Source organism: Camelus ferus, chromosome 8, assembly GCF_009834535.1.
Source record: "Camelus ferus isolate YT-003-E chromosome 8, BCGSAC_Cfer_1.0, whole genome shotgun sequence".
NCBI classification, from domain to species: Eukaryota; Metazoa; Chordata; class Mammalia; order Artiodactyla; family Camelidae; genus Camelus; species Camelus ferus.
This window is the reverse complement of record NC_045703.1, coordinates 46,520,734-46,542,780: the sequence shown is the minus strand read 5'-3', so window position 1 is coordinate 46,542,780 and position 22,047 is coordinate 46,520,734. Positions and strand designations below refer to the sequence as shown.

The following is a 22,047-nucleotide window of genomic DNA, read 5'->3' as shown; positions in this document are numbered from 1 at the left end:
ATTATTACTTAGCAGGGAATGGTGGTACTGGTAATTTTAATTATAACTACACAGCAGCTCTCCAACCCATGACACTGAAAAAGGGATCCAGGTAAGCACCAATTTGTGTATTAGAGATTATTACAGATTCATGTCTGCACACTTAACAAAAAATAGCTGAAACAAACACCTTAAATTATCCATATTCTTTAGCTCAAAATTTACACTTCCTACACTTTATCCTAAGGCAAAAAAAATTAGGTACAAATATTTAGGTACAAATATATACATGCAGTACTGCTTATAGCAAAAAAAAAAAAAGACATATATACAATGTCGAACAATAGAAAAATAGCTAAAGAAAATATGGAATATGGATATAATACAATTGAGTATTATACAGCTATTAACAGTGATAATTTAGAAGAATATATAAGGATGTTGGGAAAGACACGCTGTTGAGTATGAATTGAAAATTATACAACAGAATGGGAAATATGATCCTAGTTTTATGTTATCTATAATACAGATTTTATAAATTTATCTCTGGGTGATGGGCTTTCAGTGATTCTTGTCATCTTCTTGGTACTTTATTTTCGAACATTTCCACAATGAACCCAAATACTTTTAGAATCAGTATACTGGAGAACTAAGGGGGCTAGCATGGGTATTAGGGGCACAGAGTGAAGTTTACCTCATGGGCACATCAGGGATCTTCAGCATAACAAGAAGCTCCTCCCTGTCCACTTATTCTAAGTTAACTGTAATCAACAAATTCTGCCTCCATTCAACCTACCTAATCCCTCATTCTTAAACACCAATGAGGCACCATGATTCACCAGTCATTTGAGGTAAACCTACAATATGAGATCAACAGAAAGAAAAGGTCTAAGATGAACACAAACGGGAAAAAAGGGAGGCGAAGAGAAAAACGCATTTAAAGCAAACCCATCTAAACAGTATCCTCAATGGAATTCGAGAAGACACACACAAATCTTGAAATCAAAAGGTCCTAACATCATGTATCCAGAATAATAAATCAAAGGCTCGTACTTATTCACATCACTGTGATACAAATACCCGAACACTAATGATAGATGGTATTAAAAAAAAAAAAAGGATATGCCAACTTCATAAAATAAGCAGTAAAGCTGTGTAAGATCAGAGTTAGTATTTCCTTGAAGGTTTAGCAGAACTAACAGGGGAAGTTCTCTGGGCCTAGAAAGATCCATGCAAGACGTTAATTGTTTTCTGGGTTAATTTCTTCATGGTTTATAGAATTACTTAGATTTTCTCTGCTCAGTGGATACCAGTGTTTTCTATAAACAAGCAAGGGAAGATATTGCCTTTAGAAGGAGAGATGTTATGACAGGAGACCACAAAAGCAAGCTTCAAAGACATATCACATAAATTTTGGTTGACTTTCCAAGAATCCACCATGAACACATTTTTTTTTACAATAACAATAGAATTGGTGGTTGTATACATCATTTCCCACAGTATTTGCTTCTAATTTATGTCAGAAATAGTACCATGAATCTGGTACATTTATTAAAATACTAACTACTTCTCATATGTAGTAAATGGGAGAAGTCAGTAGCAGGCTGAGCTTAACAGATTTTATCAAAGTGAATTCTAGTCATGAGTAAAAAGAAATATATTCACATTGAAAAACTACACACTTTCCTTTGGGATTCTTTTTTTCTCATATCTTTTCAAAAAAGAACAGAAGAGAAATAAAATCAGAAGGCAGCAGAGCAGTTTTGTAAGGCACAAAATATTATTAAATTAATATTTAAATATTTAATGCAATGTTTAAATTATTATTATTTTAAATACTGGCTCTCTTAAATGTTCCTATAAATCACTCAGGGACTCTGAGCTTTTAATCCTTTCCTAAATGAGAAAGAAAGATAATCGCAGTCAAATTTTTTTTTTTTTAACATTCAGTTATGACACTATGTACATGAAAGAGAAGATAATGCCCCAATCTAATATAAATCTGCTAGGAGTCACTAGTAATAGAAAGTGCAGTTCAGAACAATTATTTTGAATAGACACGGTACGTACTTGGTTGAACTAGTCTCTCAGGCAGATAGAACTATGAGATTCTTGTCTAAACTGTAATAGTCCAGGAAAGGTTTTCGGCACCTTTGATATTTAAGCAAAAAGTCATTTCATCATTTCCCTAATTTTCAATGAATTATCCTCGTAAAATAGCATTTGAAGAAAAGTCTCAAAGGAAGCTCAAATCAGTAGCCCATGAGAGTGGTGATGATAACTGAAAAATAATTTTTCAGGAGAACAGGTTAAAACGAAATGTCAAATTAAAAAGCTAGCTTAAGAAAACAGGAACAACGTTAGAACTTTACCATAAACTATAAGGAAATTATTAAAATTCTATCCATTTTTGATTAAAAACATAATTATGGAAAATTATGGCCCTAACCTCAAAGGAACCAATAATTCTTGTGCCTTTTTATCCTAAATTAGAATGTGTATTACCTTTGGAACTTTGTGATGTCAGGAAAGCCACGTCATCCATGGTCCCTTCACTGGGCTGGACTGGATATTTTCTACAGTCCCTAATAATCTAAAATACCTATGAATCTACTTTTCCCTAATATTTGATCCTACTTTTATTTGATTCACCACAACCTTACATCCTGTACCCTCCTCTCTTAAGGAATATGACCCCAAATACATACACGTATTAAGATTTCTTGGTTGAACAGGGGCCATTAGGCCAGTCATGAGAAGAATCTGAAATACCAGCCCTGAAGCCTTACTTCCCCAGGCAAAGCAGAAAGGGGGTCAGGAACTCAACTGAGCCGTATCCTTCATGTTAGAAGTTTTTCCTGGGACCCTGTGATGCCTCCAGAGAACTGATTTATCTAGGGCAGTAATTCTCCTTTCCTATCATGTTCATTTACTTGCTCCCAGTTTTATTAAGAAATAATTGACATTCATCACTATATAAGTTTCAGGCATACAGCAGTATGGTTTGATTTACATATATTGTGAAAAGATTACCACAGTGGGTTCAGCTAACATCTGTCACCTCATATGGATACAATAAAAAGAAATACATGATCATTTATTTTTGGTTCAAGAGCACGGAGGATTTTCCAGGAAAAAAAAATATCCAGTACTCATAACTTCTGCCTCAGTGAGCAAATCACTTCCTCCAGATCTCACTGATTGCTTTCACAGACCATTTCTCTCTGAAGTTAAAGGTCAAAGGGTAAATAAAATGTCCATTTGGTAGTCTAAAGTCATGGTATGAGCAGAGATTCTGCTTTGATGGCTGCCTTCGCTCCATGGCTCGTACACTCCCACTGAATCTTGAGAAGCAAGCACATAATCAACAAGATCAGGAACAGAAAACACCTCAACACAAAGCAGGATCCTCCTTAAACAGCTGAGGGGTAACTCCTCAGAACAGCCTCCCACCACTAGTTAAATTTACAAATGGACAATGCCCTTAAGGGATCACAGAATTATTAAGTATCAACACTGTTCCTGGTCTGATGGCTTATTTAACTGTCTTCTGTCTTCAACAGGACTGTTAGTATTGAAAAATACATTTTTGTGACCTGTTTTTAGCTAACCTTCTGAATTACTTTAGCTTCTTAAGAAAAGCAATCTACTGAGAAAAGAAATCTTGAGGAAAGTGTTTACGTAAATTAGATTTCAACCTCTTGCCTTAGAACAAAATAAAATAACAGCTGGAGTAAATATTTAAAGGTTTAACATGAAATCACTAGAAGAAAATATGAGCAAATATTTTTTATAATTTGAGGGTGATGAACAACTTTATAAGCATGGTGCAAAATCCAAAAATTATAATGGAAAAGTTGATGCAACGGATTCCATAAAAATTAGGAATTTCTGTAAAGCCAAAAGAAAAAGAAAATCTACCACAAGCAAAAGTAAGGTGGAAGAAACTAGGATAAAACTTTTCCAACTTTATGACAAAATGTTAATGTTTATGATAGATAAGAAGTGTATAAAAATAAAGTAGAAAAAGATAACTCAGTTTTCAAATACCAAAAGTAATAAACCAGCTATTTAAATAAATAAAACAGCTAATAAAAATATCAGACATTCACTTTCACTAAAAATCAAAGAACTACAAATCAAAGAATCCCTTTTTTAAACCCCAATGAAATTGATAAATGTTGAAAAAGACTGATAATAGCAAGTACTGACAAGGACATAAGGAGACACAGGAACTTTCACACTGTCTTCATAGAAGCATAAGCTGCTTTCTGAAAGGTCATTTAGATGAATCTATCTAAATTTAAAATGTTCATATCCTCCACTCCTGCAATTCCAAATCTATTAACTTACCTGATAGAAATATTCACATAAGCAGATAAGGATATACAGAGATACTTATTTATTGTAGCATTATTTGTAATAGCAAAAAAGTGCAAATAACCTACATTTCTGCTAATAAACAACTGAGTTAATATGTTATGGTAAATCCAAACAATATAAAGTACTATCCAATTACTTTAAAATTATATAAATCCATCACTGGAATATTCACTCTTAAAGCCTTAAGGCCCCACGTAAGCAATCCACCGTGAGGCTATTACGCTGGGAGTAAGCCTAAACTATCCCACGCATAGGGACCACGTGGGGAGGTGTTGAAACTCCAAGAAGCGGGAAAGAGATGCCCAGCCAGCATTTAGATGCTCCATTCCCTGCTGTTGCAACTCCAGCCACAATCCGACCACAACTGCGTAAAACTGAGAGGTTTTTGAGTCTACAGAGCTGATGACAACATGCTAAATGGAGATAAATGTATCAAGTTGGTAGTAACCAATACGGCTCCCTGAACACATAAGATAACATGCTTGCTCTTCCTTTGCTCCCAGATTTTATGCCTAAACCATTTCCAAGGTAAAATGATCAATGAAGGAATCTAAGAGCTGGCTCTGCTGAAAGTGCACGACTGGCCAGCTTCACTCAGAGGTAACGACCTGGTCCTGGTTCACTTCACACGGGAAGGGAAATGTCTGAAAACTGCTCCACAGAGTGATATGAGGATGTGAGTGGTGTGATGTGTACTTTTCTTCCTTTTGTAAATGCACAGAGAGTTTAGACACATACTTCTAATTTTCAAGTGGAGAAGTGGATTTTCGATTATACTCACTATTTTTACAGTATCAAGAATATCAAGTAATAAGTCATGTACAATACAATGTACAGTATCATGACTGTAATTAATAATACTGTATTATATACTTGAAAGTTGCTGAGAGTAGGTCTTAAAAGTTTTCATCACAAGAAAAAAAGAACTGTAACTACGTGTGATAATGTTTCAGACTTTCAGACTCGTCTTGTAGCACCAGAAAGTAAAGGAGCACTAAACACACACATACACACACACACACACACACACAATGGTGGGTGTATATCAAAGGGACACAGGAGCCAACTCCCAATGGCCAAATCTGGAATAATCTGAGCAAACATATAAACAACATATTATTAGGTTATAATCTAAAGTGCAAAATAAATATAACGAGTTCATATAGATATAAAGAAATAAATGAATAGATAAATAAGTGGAGAAGAACAGACAACTCTCCAGTACAGAAGAATTCCAAATAATTTACATAGATTCTCTACCCTAGAGGTGAACCATAACTGTCTACTTTTTAAGTGTGGCCTGGGCATAGTGACTTTCTTCCAACGAGTACAGAACAGAAAGGCACAAAAGAGAGTTTCTTTGCAGTGGAGAAACCTAACAAACACAACCTCAGCCAGGTAATTAAATCTCACATCACCAAAGATGAAGTCACAGTAATAGCACAGACATAATGTGTTGAACTCTGCCTGTGGTCTGCCTCCCAGAAGTGCATCATCCCAGTCTCGTCACGAGAAAAACATCAGACATTCCGCAAAACACAGGACTAGTCCTCTTCAAAACTGTCAAGGTCATCAAAAAGAAGGGAAGTCTGAGAATGTCTGAGAAACTTAGCCAAGAGCAACCTAACAAGATGTGACAATGAAACTGGACATGGTATTCCTGGACGGGATACTGGTACAACAAACAAAAAGGACATCACGAAAAAAGTAAGGAAACACGAATAAAATTCAGACGTTAGTTAATAAGGCTACATCAACATTGGTTCGTTAGTTGTGACAAGCGTACTGTATTGATGTAAGATGTTAATGATAGGGAAACTGGGTGTGTGGTACATGGAAACTTTCTGTACTAGCTTTGCCGATTTTCAGTAAATCTAAAATTATTCCATAAATAAAGTTTATTTTTAAAAAGAAAAGAAAAAAGAAATAGGCATGAATCCACATTATTCTACCACAAAATTTCCACTATTTAAAAATGTTGGTCTCTTTTCTCAATCTTTTTAAATTGTATGTATACACACAAATGAATCTATGTACATAATTGAGAAATTATTCTACAAACAATTTTGTTTCTTCTTTTTTTGCATGCAGTACTATTTTATAAGCATTTTTTAAATTTTATCAGTAAATCTTTTATATATATATAAATAAATATATATATATATAAAAATAAATTTTTTTTAATGTAGGTAGAGCCCTACGTTGGGACATGGAAATATCTAAGCAATATATGGTATTAAGTGAAAAAAGTTGAACTTTCACTTCACTCATTTCAGCAATATATGATTTTAAGAAATAAACAATGTGCGGACATTGCTTTCACATCTGCTCCCTGTCTGTGGTGGACCCTGTGGTTAGCTGCCTGGATTCCCCTTCAGGAAGGAAGGAATTACTCCCTTGGTTGCTGGGGGTGCCACCTGGCAGGGACTCCCTCAGCCGAAGAGAGTACGTGCCCAAAGCCACCACACCCTCTTCCCAGGAAAGCTCCCTCTCAGCTATTCTAAAGGGGTATTTCACTCAGAAATGCCCGTAGGGTGGGCTGAGGTCCCCACTGAGACTGCATCACAGCTCACCGCCTCCTCTCCACAGTCCTTTTCCTTCCCTGGCCTTCCACAGCAGCTGACCTCAAGAGCCCCCCCGATAAAACCCCTGCATGCCAGTCTCCATCTCAGATTCTATTTCCCGAGAAACCCAAACCCTGACACTGCCTTCCTCCTGCGCTTCCATTTGAGAGAAATTACCTGTGACAACATCGCCCAGGCTCCCTGGCTCCAGGCAGCAGACCAGGATAAGCCAGTGGGAAACACTGACAGAGACTGAAGAAGGGATAAGTCAGAATGTATCTCCCCTGTTCTCCAGGGCACTGACAGGACCGCTGGCAGTGGCTGGACCTCTCCAGGGTCCTAGCTCCTCCAGGGAAGCCACGGCTGCCTGCTCCGGGTTTCATCAGCCTTACCCTTCGCCTTTCCTGCCTTCAAGGCGGTAGAAGCTTCCTTCTGTTACCCTGCCCTGGGTTGCCTCACTGCCACACCATCCCATTTGGCTTTCAGCTCTTCCAGCACCTTTGTAACTTGTTTTTTTATATGAAATTCTCTTGATTAAATAACCAGGTATGGACTCCGTTGTTCTGATTGGACCCTCGCCAGTACAGCAAATGATCAGACATCAGATACACGCACACAGATACACACATATACCAAGGCATAAACTAAACTAAATCTAATATAAGCAAAGAACTTTTCATTTTGAGAGTTCACTTGTTTTTAATTCTCTATCTTCTAGATGCAAGAAATATTTTCATTAGATCTTGCTTCAGTTGGGTTCCAAGGGGGGGAAAAAAGCATTGCTAAAATAATCCTGAAAACTGTTTCTTTTGAAGCTACAATCTAGAGACACGACTCATTAAATAAAACTAGTATTAAGTGATTTTAGGAAAAAATGTTTCAAGTTTAGTTAAGCTCATGAGACAGAAACGAGAGTAAAAGTTTATTAATGGCACAGAACAGCCCTTCCCACCCTCAGGCAGAGAACAGAACAGATGGACTGAGGTAAAGCACGATGGGTTTTATCCAAATGACACGTTTTTCTTGCCTAGGCAGGTATCTTGCAGGTGTCTGTGCAGGTGGTAGGTCAGGGATGAAGGAGCACGAAAGGAGAAAGAACATCGTGTTCAGTTAAGTTTATGCGATTTATTTCTGGGCTTTTTTTTTTTCCCTGAAATAATTCTTAAAACATAATGACTACAGTACCTTGCATTTATTTTTGAAAAATGGGCTCAGTGGAAATAAACAAAAAGATAACTTCCAGAGGACTTTTGATAATTCTTCCTGAGGACAGGGAGTGGGATTAACAAGGAGATAACAATAACCCTTTACCTTCTGTAAAGACCCAGTGGTTAAGTACTCAATCACAATTACACTCATTCACAATTACAAACACAGAACTTAAAATCTGGTAATGGATACATGGGTTTGTAATTTAGGAGGGACCATTATTTTATTTTATTTTATTTTATTTTATTTTATTTTATTTTATTTTATTTTATTTATTTTTTAGGAGGGACCATAATTTTAGAAATGCATCACCATTTAAAGTATATATTTAGGCTTAAGTCAATTTAATGCATTAAGTCAATGACATGCATTCATTTGGGTAAGGAATCTTAAAATTTTATTTGTGAGAACATTCATAACTTAACCTTCTTAAGCAATTCCTTTGTTCCAATAAATGTTTCTTCAACAAGGAAAATTTGTTCCATGTACATTTTCATTATTTCTTGCCAGAAGAACTATAAAAGTAAAAAAGCCCTATGCTATCACACTTTTTAATCTCTGTGCAATACAAGTTTTTAAGACAATAAAATGTACCCTCTGTCTGTGCTGTCCTATAGGGTCCCGGTGCCAGCACACCACTGTTGAGCACTTGAAAAGTGGCTAGTGTGATGAGGAACTGAATTCCCTTTTATTCTATTTAACTTTAATTAATGTAAATTTTAATTTGTATAGCTGCATGTGGACACAGACTCCCTCAAGGTGTGGATCCCAGACCATACCCCCTCAGCAGCCAATAGGCTGGCTCCCTCCTACCTCACACAACTGTGCCAATCAAAGGAAATGAAGGGCTTAACATAAGGTCTGGCAAAGAGTAAACTTAATAAGGGCACGTAGGAATTCAGCAAACACACAGCGCTTACTGAGTGATGGGCCTGCTCTGGGTGCCTGACAAACACTGACTGATAAACGGCTACACTTACACGTCACAGGCCTTCAGGATTGCTATGAATGGATGGAGCTGTTCGTGCTAAGCCCTTGTGTGGTAACACTTTTACTCAAGTAATGAGAAATAAGGCTAAAAAAGACTGCGTTTGGGAATACACATTTTCCCACATGTGTCGTGGTAGCCTCTGGGAAATTCTGAGCAGAACCATAATGCAAGGAAGTCATTATTTTAGGAAAACTAATAACTAAAAACTAATAACTGAACCATAAGAAGAGGCAAGGGCAATGGAGATGGAGAAGGACGAGTAAAACAAAAAAAAGTGTCCTAAAAATTATTTAAATTCTTGGGGAATGATTATATCTGAAGTACTAATAAAGATGCTTTCAAAAACTATCCCATGAACTAAGGTTGATAAAAATTAGTCTCAAAATCCTATTAATGAAAGGTTTACTTAAAAATTTTCTAGCAATGGTAAAATCTCATAATGGAATATAAGTGAAAAACGGAAATGGGACAGTATACACAGCATGATCCTATTTTTGTTAAAAAGAAAAAGAAGTGATACATACACATAGAAAAGTTCTGAGGGAAGAAAAACCAAAATATTAATAGCAGATAATAAGTACCCAATCTTTATTTTCTCCTTTATACTTTTTTTTTTGCATTTTCTGAACACTTTCTGTAATATGCAGTATCTTTATAACAAGGGGGAAAATCGTATAAGCTCTCTGTACAAAGATTTTAGACCTAGAAGAAAGCCACCTTATCCAAGCCCCTCAGTCAGAGGAAGCAAAACAACTGTCCAACGGTCACACAGCAAATCATTCTTGTGACTTCACATTCAGGACTCTTTGTATGACCCCTCTCTCAAGACCTTTGCCTGAATCATCCCAGAAAAATTAGTGTTCTCTTTTTCTTTGAAAGTTTCCAAGAAATGGCAAAGGCATATGTCAGCATTCTTCACATTGACTTCCTTTGAGCTGATCAGTTAGGTATTTAAACAGTGTGCAAGCAGTTATTTCTCTGGTTAATCCAAAAAGAGATAAGATCAACAGTCTACTCACAGTGCTCCTAAGCTACACCCTTCCCACCTGAATATACTTCATTCACCTATTTCCCCTGGTCTCCGGAAGATTCTAATCTAAATGGTGTGGGTGGTACTTCACAGGAAGACAGTGTGTTTGGATGATGAAGTAGTATGGAATAAACTCCATGCCAAGGACATCTAACCTGACTCAATACCACCTGAAAAAGCTCTGGTCTAAGTTTCCTCCATTTTGGTTTTGTGTCAAGTACATTGTTGATTGTTGAGAAGGTACTGAAGTGGAAACTTTGAATTGAAGAGTGCTATTGATAGTGTGATGTAAAGTGAAATCTACCTGATATTCTGATGGATGGGTGAACTGGAAAGAACACTGGAATGTTATCAGATCACAACAAAGGCAGAAGATTGGCAGAGCTAAGAGCAATAAAGAATAATTAAAGGACAAGCCAGGGCGGAGTAAGGAAAGACAATTAAAGAAACAAATAAGAGTACAGGTAGGCTCCTGGGAGAAGGAAACTGCACACACGAAGGGAGGTAAAAGGCTGTGTATACAGCGTCCTGTACACACGACAAGGGCAATGGGGCTACTTCAATCAATGTGCCTCAAGTTCAAGGAAGGAAAAGGGACAAAGGCAACCAGCAGGAGCACCATGTCCACCCAACGCCAACACAGTTGAAGTCATTAAGGAACATTCAGTAATTTTTTATTTTATCATAGCATCATATATGAAGACAATGGCAAGACAGGGTTGAATGCTACCCCCAGCTAAAGAAATCTTCTAGACCACCTCATAGCCCTATGGATTGCTGTTCCTCAAGCTTTAATGTGCAGATAGATCCCTGGGGATTTTGAAAATGCAGATTCTGGTACGGCAGGTCTAGAGGGGAGCACAGGATTCTGCATTTTAATATAGGTTCCAAGGAGATGACACTGATATGCTAGTCTGCAGACCACACTTTGAAGAGCAAAGATGTAACATATCTTCTAAGGAAAAATTTTTAAAATTCAATAACACTGAAGCTTATCGGTAATGATAAGAAAAATAAACACTTATTCAGGGCAAACTATGTGCCACTTTGTATACGTTATTTAATTTAATTCTAACAACACCTAACATGGTTTTATCCATTCTATGTTATGGTTGTGGAAGCTAATATTCAGGAAACTTAAGTTATTTGCCTACATTCAAACAACTCATAACAGTACCAGAATTTAAACCCAATTCTGTCTGACTTCATTTGTCAATAAGCTATAGCAATGAGATTAAGAGGATTATAAGTTTTGTGATCTTATAAAGTCCCCCAAATTTCTCTGAGCATGATTTTTTCATCTCTAACATGGGGATAAATGGCAGAGCTGTGGTCTGGACCCAACCAGGCGGTAGCTGTAAAAGTATTTTTAAATCAATAAAGGACCTTACCTAAACAAAGACACAATTGTTGTAACTGATTCTTTTTATATGTCTTAATTTCCTTTCCCTCTCTCCCTAGTTCTTAAAACAGTATTGAATGTACACCTTTCCTTAAAGCAGATATTCTCACAACTTTTGGTCTCAGAATACTTTTAAAAATTACTGAGGACCTAAGAAGCTTTTTCAGATAATTGTGCACATTCTTCTTTAAAACTACACCAAAATTCTATAAGCTGTTCATTTCTTAAAGGCAAAATGTAACAGAAAACTTGAAACAATATTAATGAAGTTTTCATACTGTTAACGTTAACACTCATTAGTCTATCTTGCACTTTGATTGGAACTTAAACCCATGCATAATTTTTGTTAAGTCATCCATTGGTCCTTTGGAAAATACTGGTTCACTGAACTACGTATTTCTTCTAAATGTTGACACATGTCTATACCATATGAAAAAAAAATCACACTCCTGCTATCTCCATCAATTTCATCAGGAAAGTCTTTAAAGATTGGGAGGATGTCGAGCTTACAATGGCATATATAAATACTCCAAAATTTAAATTTTTACCTAGAAGATCAGATTTTATCACAGGCAGCAGTTACCTTACTTTGTTTTCCTTGAAGTGACAAGCTAGCACTATTCATTATTGAGAAAGCATGTGCCAAATACCCAAGTCTGAATAATCAGTTTGTCAGTTGTCCTTTCAAATAAAACTGGTGTTCCATGCAAAAAAAATGCAGCTAGTTCTGCTCACAACTCAAACAACAGCTCAACAGCTTTTCCTCCAGAAAATAACAGGACTTCAGTATGCAGCAGATGTACTAAAGGCAGACTTCCAATTTTGTAGCACAGAATATTAAACAGGCAGGTAATTTAGGTTGCAAGTTAATAAAAATCTGCTTCATTGAGGACATTTTTACTGTTTCATTAAGTGAAACTGGCTTTTGTTTTGTTTTGTTTTAATTGCAAATTCATGACTACTTGTATAATTGGAGCCACTGCCCTGATTCCTGCTGAGGGGCAGGCAGTTTGACCCACCAAAGCTCTAATATCGTCAATGTAAATGGCAGCACACTGAAAAGGGAAAATAATGTCTATTATTGCTCAAATGGTTTGGACTGCATGGCCCCCCTGAAAGGGAGCCAGAGACCACACTTCAAGAACTGCTGCTTGAAATATTTTGGTTGAACCTTTGTTCTACCTGTGCTGCCTTTTGCTTATAAACATATTTATCCAAGATCACATTAAGGTACTCTGGAGTAATATGCAACTCTTATTTGGAAAAAAACCTCATAATGACAAATACATTTTATTGCATAACAGCAGCATAAAAAAAAAAATACTTGAGTTTCTTTTCAGTTCTCTCTCTCCATGAGACCAAAAACTCCAGATGCTTGCTAATCCCAAAAAGCTCATCAAGGAAAGAAATCAGGTCTAGGAACAAACTACTTTCTCAGGAATCTTTCCTGAAAACCAAGACAGAATGACCTTTAAGGGTCTCAAACCACATCAATGATAAGATGTTTGCCACCTAAACCTGTGTGAAGTGCTAAGCTATGGTAAGAAAATGATCGCCCCACAAACGAGATATGCTTGTGAAATCTCATTCCCTCCAAAATGGCTATCATAAATCTATTTTCCTATTCTAACATATTTTAAAATGTATTAAGAAGGAAATTCAAATTAAGAAGAAAGTCACTTTCCTAAAATTCTGTTTATGCTGGAAGCTCACAATGACATGATTATTGACTTCACACCGACAAAAGGAAAACAAATAGGAGCCGTTAGTCCAGAATAAAAATCTGTAGTTAAAAGTCCTTTCAGTTATCATAGTCCTCTACTTAACAAATCATGAGCCTTTTGCCTGTAAACTTAACCCATTATTTTTAGAAGTGGAGTAAACGAACCAACTACATCTGAAGAACTTGAGGTATTTGTTTAAAACATGCAGATTCTCTGGGTCCATTCCTATCTTAATCTGCTCAAGCTGCTAAAACAAAATGCCATAGACTGGGTGGCTTAACTAACAGAAATTTACTTCACACGGTTCTAGTGGCTCAGAAGTCCAAGATCCAGGGGCTGACCAATTTGCTTCCCGGTGAGGGCTCCTTCCTGGCTTGCAGATCGCTGCCTTCTCACTATGTCTTCATATGGTCTTTCCTCCAGGGGTGCACCAAGAGAGAAGCATACACAGATCTCTTCTCTCTCTTCCCCTTTTCATAAGGCCACTCATCCCACCGTGAGAGTTACATCCTCATGACCTAATCTAAATCTAATTACCTCTGAAAGGCCCCACTTCCAGATATCATCACACTGGTGGGTTAGGGTTCCAACAATTTCCAGCTGGTTCCTATGCACCCTAAAGTTTTAGAAAACTGACTGCACCCCTGCCAGCCTCAGTTTCCTTATCTGTAAATTAGGATTGATTGTCACCATACTTTCCTATTTCAGAGTTGCTGATATGTCAAGGATCAATTAAAACTATACGAGAAAATGCCTCTGAAAGTGCAAAGGGCCATGTGAATAATAATCATTTAAACTTTCACAACCTACATTTCCACTAAACATTATTCTAAAAACTAAAAGTGGGAAGATAAATGAAAAATATTATAGATGTTATCTTAATTTTATAATCAAAACCTCAGATAACCAAAATACTCAGCAAACAGAGTGTTCTAGTTAATATTTAGCTGAACATTCTGGTTGCTCTTTTGAAAAGGCCATTTAAATATATTATTACACTTTCTTTCCCTGGTAAATGCATAACTTAGCTTTTATTTGATGCCAAAGGGTTTTCATGCTGGGTCAGCATTCTGAATATCAGTTCCTGTCACACAGGACTGAAGCTTGGAAGAGTATTCTATGTTCTGCGTTGGGCTCATTTGCTAAAAGGCTTCTTGTTTATTTTTTGTTGTTTGGGGGATATTTCATGGTTGATGGAGGTATGTTTATTTTAACCAGAGGCAGATCTCTAATTATACGTTATATTCCAAAAGCTTATTTGTTCCTAAGTTGTTTGAAACTTGAAATGCCTTTCCCCTACCAAAAAAAAAAAAAAAAAGTTATGAATTATGATTAAGTTCTCTGGCTTGTCTAAAAAGTCCATAATAGTGATTAAGTATATTTGCTATGTCTTAAAAGTCACAGAGATATTTTACAGTGGAATTTAACTCAAAAACAAAACTGAATTTAAAACTATTTTCATTTGCCTTTAGTACTGATAGCTGAGAAAAAAGAGTGAGATGGAGGAAGATGAGAAGCTGATAGATAAAAATTTCTGTAAATATTCTAGAAAGGTGTATGGTCCCCAGTTCTTTATTATACAAAATGCATACGGGCTCTCAACACGACCCTGGGGATTCTCTTCAGAGTCATGATCAGGATATGATGGGGCAGGAGATGACAAAACTGAGTGTCCAGAGGTAACTGAAAAGTGGAAAAGAACGGAAAAAAGGAAAAGCGTTAAAGGGTGCCTGTGCATTCCTCAGAGACGGCGTGAAGCAGAAATAAGTGGTGAGAGAAAGAAAGGCCAGTATATGTCTCAAAGCACAAGAAAGGAAGTCATAGAAAGCAATGCTAAAGAAAACAGCTGAGCCACAAAGACTGGATCTGGGTGTGACAGCAAAGTCACCAAAACAGAAGAGGCCTTGGTATCAGCGAGGGAAACTTAACTTGTACCTGCAAAATGGCCACACTTGGGTTTATTCCTTCTGAGGGCATGTCCAATAGCTAGATACTGATTCTGAATCCAAGTTATCCCAGAGGCCCTGTTGGCCTCTTAGGTACACTGACCTTAGTTGGGAACTTTTGTTTTTCATTCATTCACTGCCTCTTCCATCTCTGTATGTGTGAATCAAATGATGCCCCAGTTTGACCTTATCCCTGAATTTATACCCTAATGTCATCTCTGTTAGTGGATTTATATTTGGATTCCTGACTTTCAACTGGCCATAGGGATATGTGGCTGTGTATTCAGTCTTCCTATTTTGCCCTTTTCCAAGTCAAAATGTTACTTGGTCTAAGTCAAAGCACACTGCATTCATTCAACCAAAAAAGCTGACACTGAGTGTGAGAGCCAATAGTAAACAAAGCAGTCTTGCTGGGTTCCTAGAAACCTTAGATACATTTTATTAGAACATGTGAAACAAACACCATACGGGCAAACAGGAGGTGTCTTTGGCCTCTAAGATGTTCTGGTCATTCTGAAATAAAATGCTCAACTCTGGCTGGACAGATATGAAAACCAAAGAGTAAGGTCAATTTCAAGGTGGATTAAGAGCAGAGAACAATCTTGAATATTCACCATTCTGTATTCCAGAGATAAGATGATGTTGCAAGAAGAAAGAGAGAGAAGCTAACAGGACTAATAACCTTCACACCCAAGTTTCTGATACACAAGGGCAACTTCTGCCATTTACAAAGAACTCTTTCATCAAAAGGTGAACTTTGTCTCTCTCCACTCACCACCACCCACACACAAGGCGCCTTATGAACACACACACAGGGATGTCTTCATAAGTACAGCAGGAGGTCACAAGCACAAAATGATGCTGGGGAAGAGCCAACTGGAGAGTGGAGAAATGTACCACAACGTGGTTGAAAATTACCTGCCAGGGAACAGGAAAGTCATTTCCAATAAACGTCCAAGACCAACCTCAGTGGAAGTTGACATTCCAGTTCAAAACTTAATTTGGAACCAAGGAAAGGCATCTAGAATTTAACATATCTCCTGAAGCATGTATTTATTTGCCCTCTTGGAATTTTCCATAGTCTAGCTCAGTGCCTGGATATGAGTACTTTCGGAGGCCAGGGCCAAAGCCTCCAGAGCAGAGCCTGCTGGTCTTCCCAGGATTCGAATGGGGAGAAGCAGCAAGGGGAGGGCAGGATGGTCTCTTCTGCATCCACTCTCACATACCTTGAGCATTTAAGTTTATATGTAATATTTTCAGAAAAATGCAACAGTCATGTTGCTACTGCTTATCTCTGCAAGGCAATTCTTGAGTCTATCCTGCAAAATAAAAACTGTGCAGCTGAGCACACAAACTGAACACATCAGTAGTTGGATTCTTCTAATCTCAACCCCAGATGCAATTAGTCATCCCATTTCTTCAGCTTTATGAAAAATGTGCTGATCTTTAACCTGAAAAAGGGAACCCTATAGTTGCAGCTTCTTTCTAGAAGACATGCCCCAAGCTCTTTGAGACAACCATCAGATTCCTTTTGGAGACTTTTTCTTTTAGAAGTGCATCATTTGGGAAAGTCCAGAGGGAAGAAAGGTATTGAAGTAGTGAAAGAAGAATGAGTAAGAGGTTTCGCTTTCAGCTGAAATCATTAACTAAGAGTTTCAAAAATACAAAGGTGAGTTTTGGTGTATATTAATGGCCCACTGTATTTCATCAAAAGACATGAAGAATTCCTTCCAATTCAACATGTGTGACAGCAGAAGACTCCACCCAATGGTATGAAAAATATTCATGACTGTCCTACTTGAAGAAGTACTAAAGATACGCCATGTCAAATGCCCAGAGCTGCAACACCAGAGAGCAACAGAATGCTGTTTGACCAGCTGACTACAGGTGTCAGACTGAAGTGTACGTACCAAAGGTGGATCTTTGCTGATACCTATTGTGGACCTGTAAGTGAATGAGTAGGAAAGATTTTAAAACTGAATTCAGCAATCGGTACTTCAGCAAACTTTCAAGACTACAAGCATGTAGAAATGATTTCACATTGGGGTTGCGTACAGAATCAATGTATAATTATCGAATGCCTCTAGAATATCTCATAGTGTGCTCAACACCCGAAAGTACTGATACTAAGAAAGTTAAGCGATTGTGTTGTAAAAGCTAAGGTCTCCCATTGACTAAAACAAAAAGGTGACTTGAAAGACTACAACTTCTCATCAATATCAGATGTTCTTGACTCAAAAAGTAATCTCTGATGCAAAAATATACTTGAGATACAAACATTATGCAGTTTGGGACACTTGCTCTTTGAACCTTAGGCTTATTGTTTAAGTACTAATTATATGACACCATCTCTTTAGTCTAGGAATGTTGGTTCCTCCAAGTACTGTACCATCTCCATGATACCAAAATATAGTGAAAATGGAAATGCTTACAAAAGAAAAGATTTCAAAAATCAGAAAATATATCCTCCACATCTTATTGTTCAATCATATGTAAGTGACCATATATTTTAAGGTCCAGTAGTGGGGAGGGTATAGCTCAGTGATAGAGTCCATGCCTACCATGCATGAGGTCTTGGGTTCAATGTCCAGTACCTCCATTAAAATAAATAAATAAACCTAATTACCTCCCCCCATAAAAAAAAATGTGGAGTACACTAAACATAAAAATGTCACTTCCATTTAATACAATAAAATGATTATATCTCCGTGTAGTTTTCAAATTTACTTCCCCACACACACTGTTCCACTCGACCCTCACAATAATCCTATGTGATGCCCGTGGGGTGATGCTGTCCTCATTTTAACATAGAAGAAACTGAGGTTTGAGGAGACTTATGGGAGGCCCCAGCAATTAATAACGGCCACGAAAGCAAGAATCCAAGGCTTCTGATTCTCCGTCCAGCACTTCCTGCCATACATGTAGAACGAAAACCCACCCCACATCTCAGGTGGATCCTGCAACTGTCATAACAAAACAGCAGAGGAAGAGTGGGTACTTTTGTTGGCAACAAAAACTGTGTAACCTACAGTTCAAAGAGTGGGCAAAGAATCATAAACGTTTCTTCGCATTCACATAACATGAATATTGATGCAATTTCTTAATAGCTGCAAGGAAATTCCTAAGCAGAGCCAAAATATAAAGTATTTTTAAAGTTCCCCATACGACTTAAAGAGCTCTGTTAAATCTTTCCAAGTGGTATCAGTTAATGCAAGGAAAGTCCACAATACTGCACCCAGAAGAGGTAAAAGGTTAAATTAAAATTTTTTAAAAAAGCAAACAGAGGTAAAAACTTAAATTCAGAGGTAAAAGATTAAATTAAAATTTAAAAGAAAAACAAACCCAAAAAACCCCATAAACAACCACTACCTTGTCCGTCCTTCTTAAGACCAACAACTTTAGGGTGGGCCATTTCCCACCCCCACCCCCCAACTAAAAACCTCGTACTCTCTCGAGGGAAGAAGTGGTACTCCTAAAGATTACAATTTTTAACAGCCTGGTTTCGTAACAGGCCCTCCTGAGCATCAGTAATACAAATGAGAGTGAATTAGTCCCTCAAGGGAAAGAGAAGGATCAGTGGTGATGAGCAGGAATAAAGCCCGCAGAGGAGAGCGAGAAGGCGAAGAGGAGCAGCGCCTCCCTCCCGGCACCGGGTGCTGAGCGCGCGCTCGGAGCGCAGGGGCCGGTGCCGCCCTCCCCGCCCTTCCCGCCCTCCCGCGCGCCGGCCGGGACCTACCAGCGAGAGCACTTTATAGGTGTTGGGGTCCTTGGCAGTGCGGGCGCGCGCCGCCTTCTCCAGCGGCTCCTCCCCCAGGTCCATGGGGGCCAGCAAGGACGCGGCCGCCTGCGGCTCCCCGGGCCCCTCGGCGGCGTGGCCGCGGCCCGGGTCGCGGCCGTTCCCCGCCGGGCTCTCCCGGGGGCCGCGCCCGCCTTCGCCGCCGCGGCTCCCGCCCCCCGCGCAGCCGTCGCGCTCCATTGTGGCCCCGGGCGCTCGGGCCCCGCCGCCCCGCAGCGCCTTTAATAGGCTCCGCGCCGGCCCCGCCCCGCCCACCGCCGCGCCCGCCCCTCGCCGCCAGACCTCGGGCTCGGCGCCCGCCGCCCAGCGCTCCCAGTGAAGGGAAAGCAACTCAACGCCCCGGATTATTTGGCTTCCTGTCTGATTTCGGGCACTCTGCGTGTCGGTTATTTTGGGTCCTTTACGTGGGCGGGTCTTGAACTTCCCCCACAAGCCTTCCCCTCCCCGCGCCCCGGGCACCATCCGAACACTTGCAGGAATCGCCCTGCGTGGCCTCGCGGCGCGGGCTGGACTGGAATTGCAGAGTGTGGTCTGCACGGGGCATGAGATCATGGGGCCTCAAAATAGAGCGGGAGGAGAGAGAGGATGGATGCAGCCACCCGGCCCGTGCAGCTTTTCAAAGGCGGGAGAGTGGAGTCGAGACAGACCTGTGTTTCTGGATGGATAGACTATGGTGTCAAACGTGGGGAACGGCGAACTTCTTTTTCTCCTTTGTAGAAACAAATAAGGATTCCCTCAAAGCCACGCTGCTGAGAGAGAGAGCACTATCCATCCTTAAAATACTTGATCTTACAAATACACACGCATATAAGAGCTTTTAGTTTTCTGTGGTTTCTGTGTTTGGGGGCTTGCTCTTGCTTCAATATATTTATTTGTTAGTTTTTTAGACATTCTATATTGCAAGGTTCAAAGTAGCCTGAGGTTGCTGATGATACTTGGTTAGCACTATGAAAAATTGTAACACAATTTGGAATACTTTGTTTTTGAACTAGGACACGAACAGTAGGCTATAATTCCTGATGGGTTTTGATTCACCTTTGATTCTACAACTTTTACATTTCCTTGCTCATCAGTTAGAAAAACCACAAGTGTACAGTGAAGTGAGTCTTGCTTGTCAAGGGGAAAACAGACTTTCAACTGCTTTGCCATACTTGGAACTGACTTTAGTGACCAAGGAAAGTTACATAAAGCAATATCAATATACACCAATATTTTTAAAAATGAGAACAGAAGCTTAACATATAAAGTGTGCATTGTCCCCTTCAAATTAGTTAACTTGGGAGGCTTTCCATTTATGTTGATTGATTGGTTCATTCATCCATTCAATAATGAATCCTACAATTCAATCTCTTGGCCTCCAACAATGCATACCATATCAAAGATGAACAAAAATATATCTTTCCTGAGTGGCTCTCAGTCTGATCAAACTGAGTGAGGGCAGCAAGCAGAAAATTAAAACCCAAGTCATACATGCATAATAGAGTCACACATAGGATGTTATGAGAGCATAGTGGAAAGGGTAACTGATGTCTGGAGGAAGTAAAGGCCATACTTCAGAGCATTACTGAGCTCCTCTTTTTTTTCCCTTAATTACCTTTGAGTCAGCTTACAAACCACCCAAGAGAAACAGGTTCTCACTATTTCATAGTCACATATTTTTTACCCCAAACTTGGCTCTAAATTTTCCTTTAACTGTTTCCAAAAATCAGATTTAAGGACTAAGATTTGCTCCATAGAGATTGGTCAAATGAATGTCAAACCTTCTAAAAGCAACTCAACAGAGATATTCCAAAGTGACTTTGAACCTGAGAAAACACATGGAATAAGTGTATTATCTATATGCCAAGTCAAGAAAACATTTTAAAGACTCTACCTATTGGAAAAGCCAATGTATATAGTCTGCAGGTTCACAACCTCAAACATCCAGGGACCAGCAGGAACCATAAAAGAGTAAGGCAGCCCCCTGTAGGTGAGCATGTGCCCTGTGAAAGGCTACAGCATTTACTCAGCGGAAGTGTGTGCCCACTGTGGCCAGATAGATTTTTAAGAGAAACAGGAAATTTAGATGTTTGTGTAAATTCTCCAGATTGCAAAATTTTGTCTACAAAATCCAGGAAAACAATTTCTTTAAACATTTTAAAGGCCAAACAAAATGCAGCACATCTGCAGGGTGGACCTGGCACACAGGCTACCAGGATGTGGCCTCTGCCTTATGCTGAGGCTTGCCCTCGGCCTGTTGAGGCTTTTATGGGTGACTATAAAAATCCAATTGGAACTCTAAAATCGGAAGAATAAAAATGGATCGAGTAGGCCACTCATACTGTTTAGCCATAGACTTAGCTACAGACAGATCTTGCTGCTATCTTGTTTATATTTGAAATGGTCTGAGGGACAGCTTCACACTCCAAAGTACAGTAAGGTCAAGAAACATAAAGGGCACTCTCATGTGGTAGAGCGCATGCTCAGCACACAAGAAGTCCTGGGTTCCATCCCCTGTACCTGCTCCAAGCAGAAATCAGTGAATAAACCTAATTACCTCCCCCTCATAAAATGAACAATAGTAGCGAAACGTGTGCTTTCAAAACAAACAAACAAACAAACAAAACTTCTCCTGTTAGTGTGAAAGTGAACAATGAATGTGTCGTCCTTCATCCTAAACCATTCTGCCTTTTGTGACTGAGGTCTCTAATCTAGTAGAGCAGTAAAGGTGAGAGTGTAACATTTTACAAGCTTCCTTACGTTGTACTGCACAGAAATACGTAGACATACAAACACTTCTCCCTTGGTGCCTGAAACCTTAGATGTGGATAAGGCCAAAACACCAGACATAACCGACTTTTGATCTGTGTTTGAACGATGACTTCTCAAAATTGAGAAACAACTCTTCTTATCTTTAAAAAAAATGAAATATGCACTAAAGTAATTATTTTAGCAGCTGCTCCAGAGCTTCTGTAGTTGAAATTTCTCCAATTCTCCAGTGAAACACGGAAGACATCTTGCCTGGTCTAAATTTTTTTTTTTTT

General features: G+C 38.8%; 1 protein-coding gene across 2 annotated transcripts in view; it reads right to left on the bottom strand.

Moving 5' to 3' along the window:
• The window catches only part of ENPP1 (ectonucleotide pyrophosphatase/phosphodiesterase 1), a 74,189-nt gene extending 54,957 nt beyond the window's left edge, over positions 1–19,232 (bottom strand). Inside the window, exon 1 of one of the 2 annotated variants that reach the window (XM_032484933.1) lies at positions 18,965–19,232. In XM_032484933.1, coding sequence (XP_032340824.1) covers positions 18,965–19,204 — 240 coding nt within the window. In that variant the 5' untranslated portion in view covers positions 19,205–19,232. The remainder of the gene's footprint in view (positions 1–18,964) is intronic. The other variant, XM_032484932.1, reaches the window with a different exon arrangement.
• Positions 19,233–22,047: the final 2,815 nt, after the last annotated feature.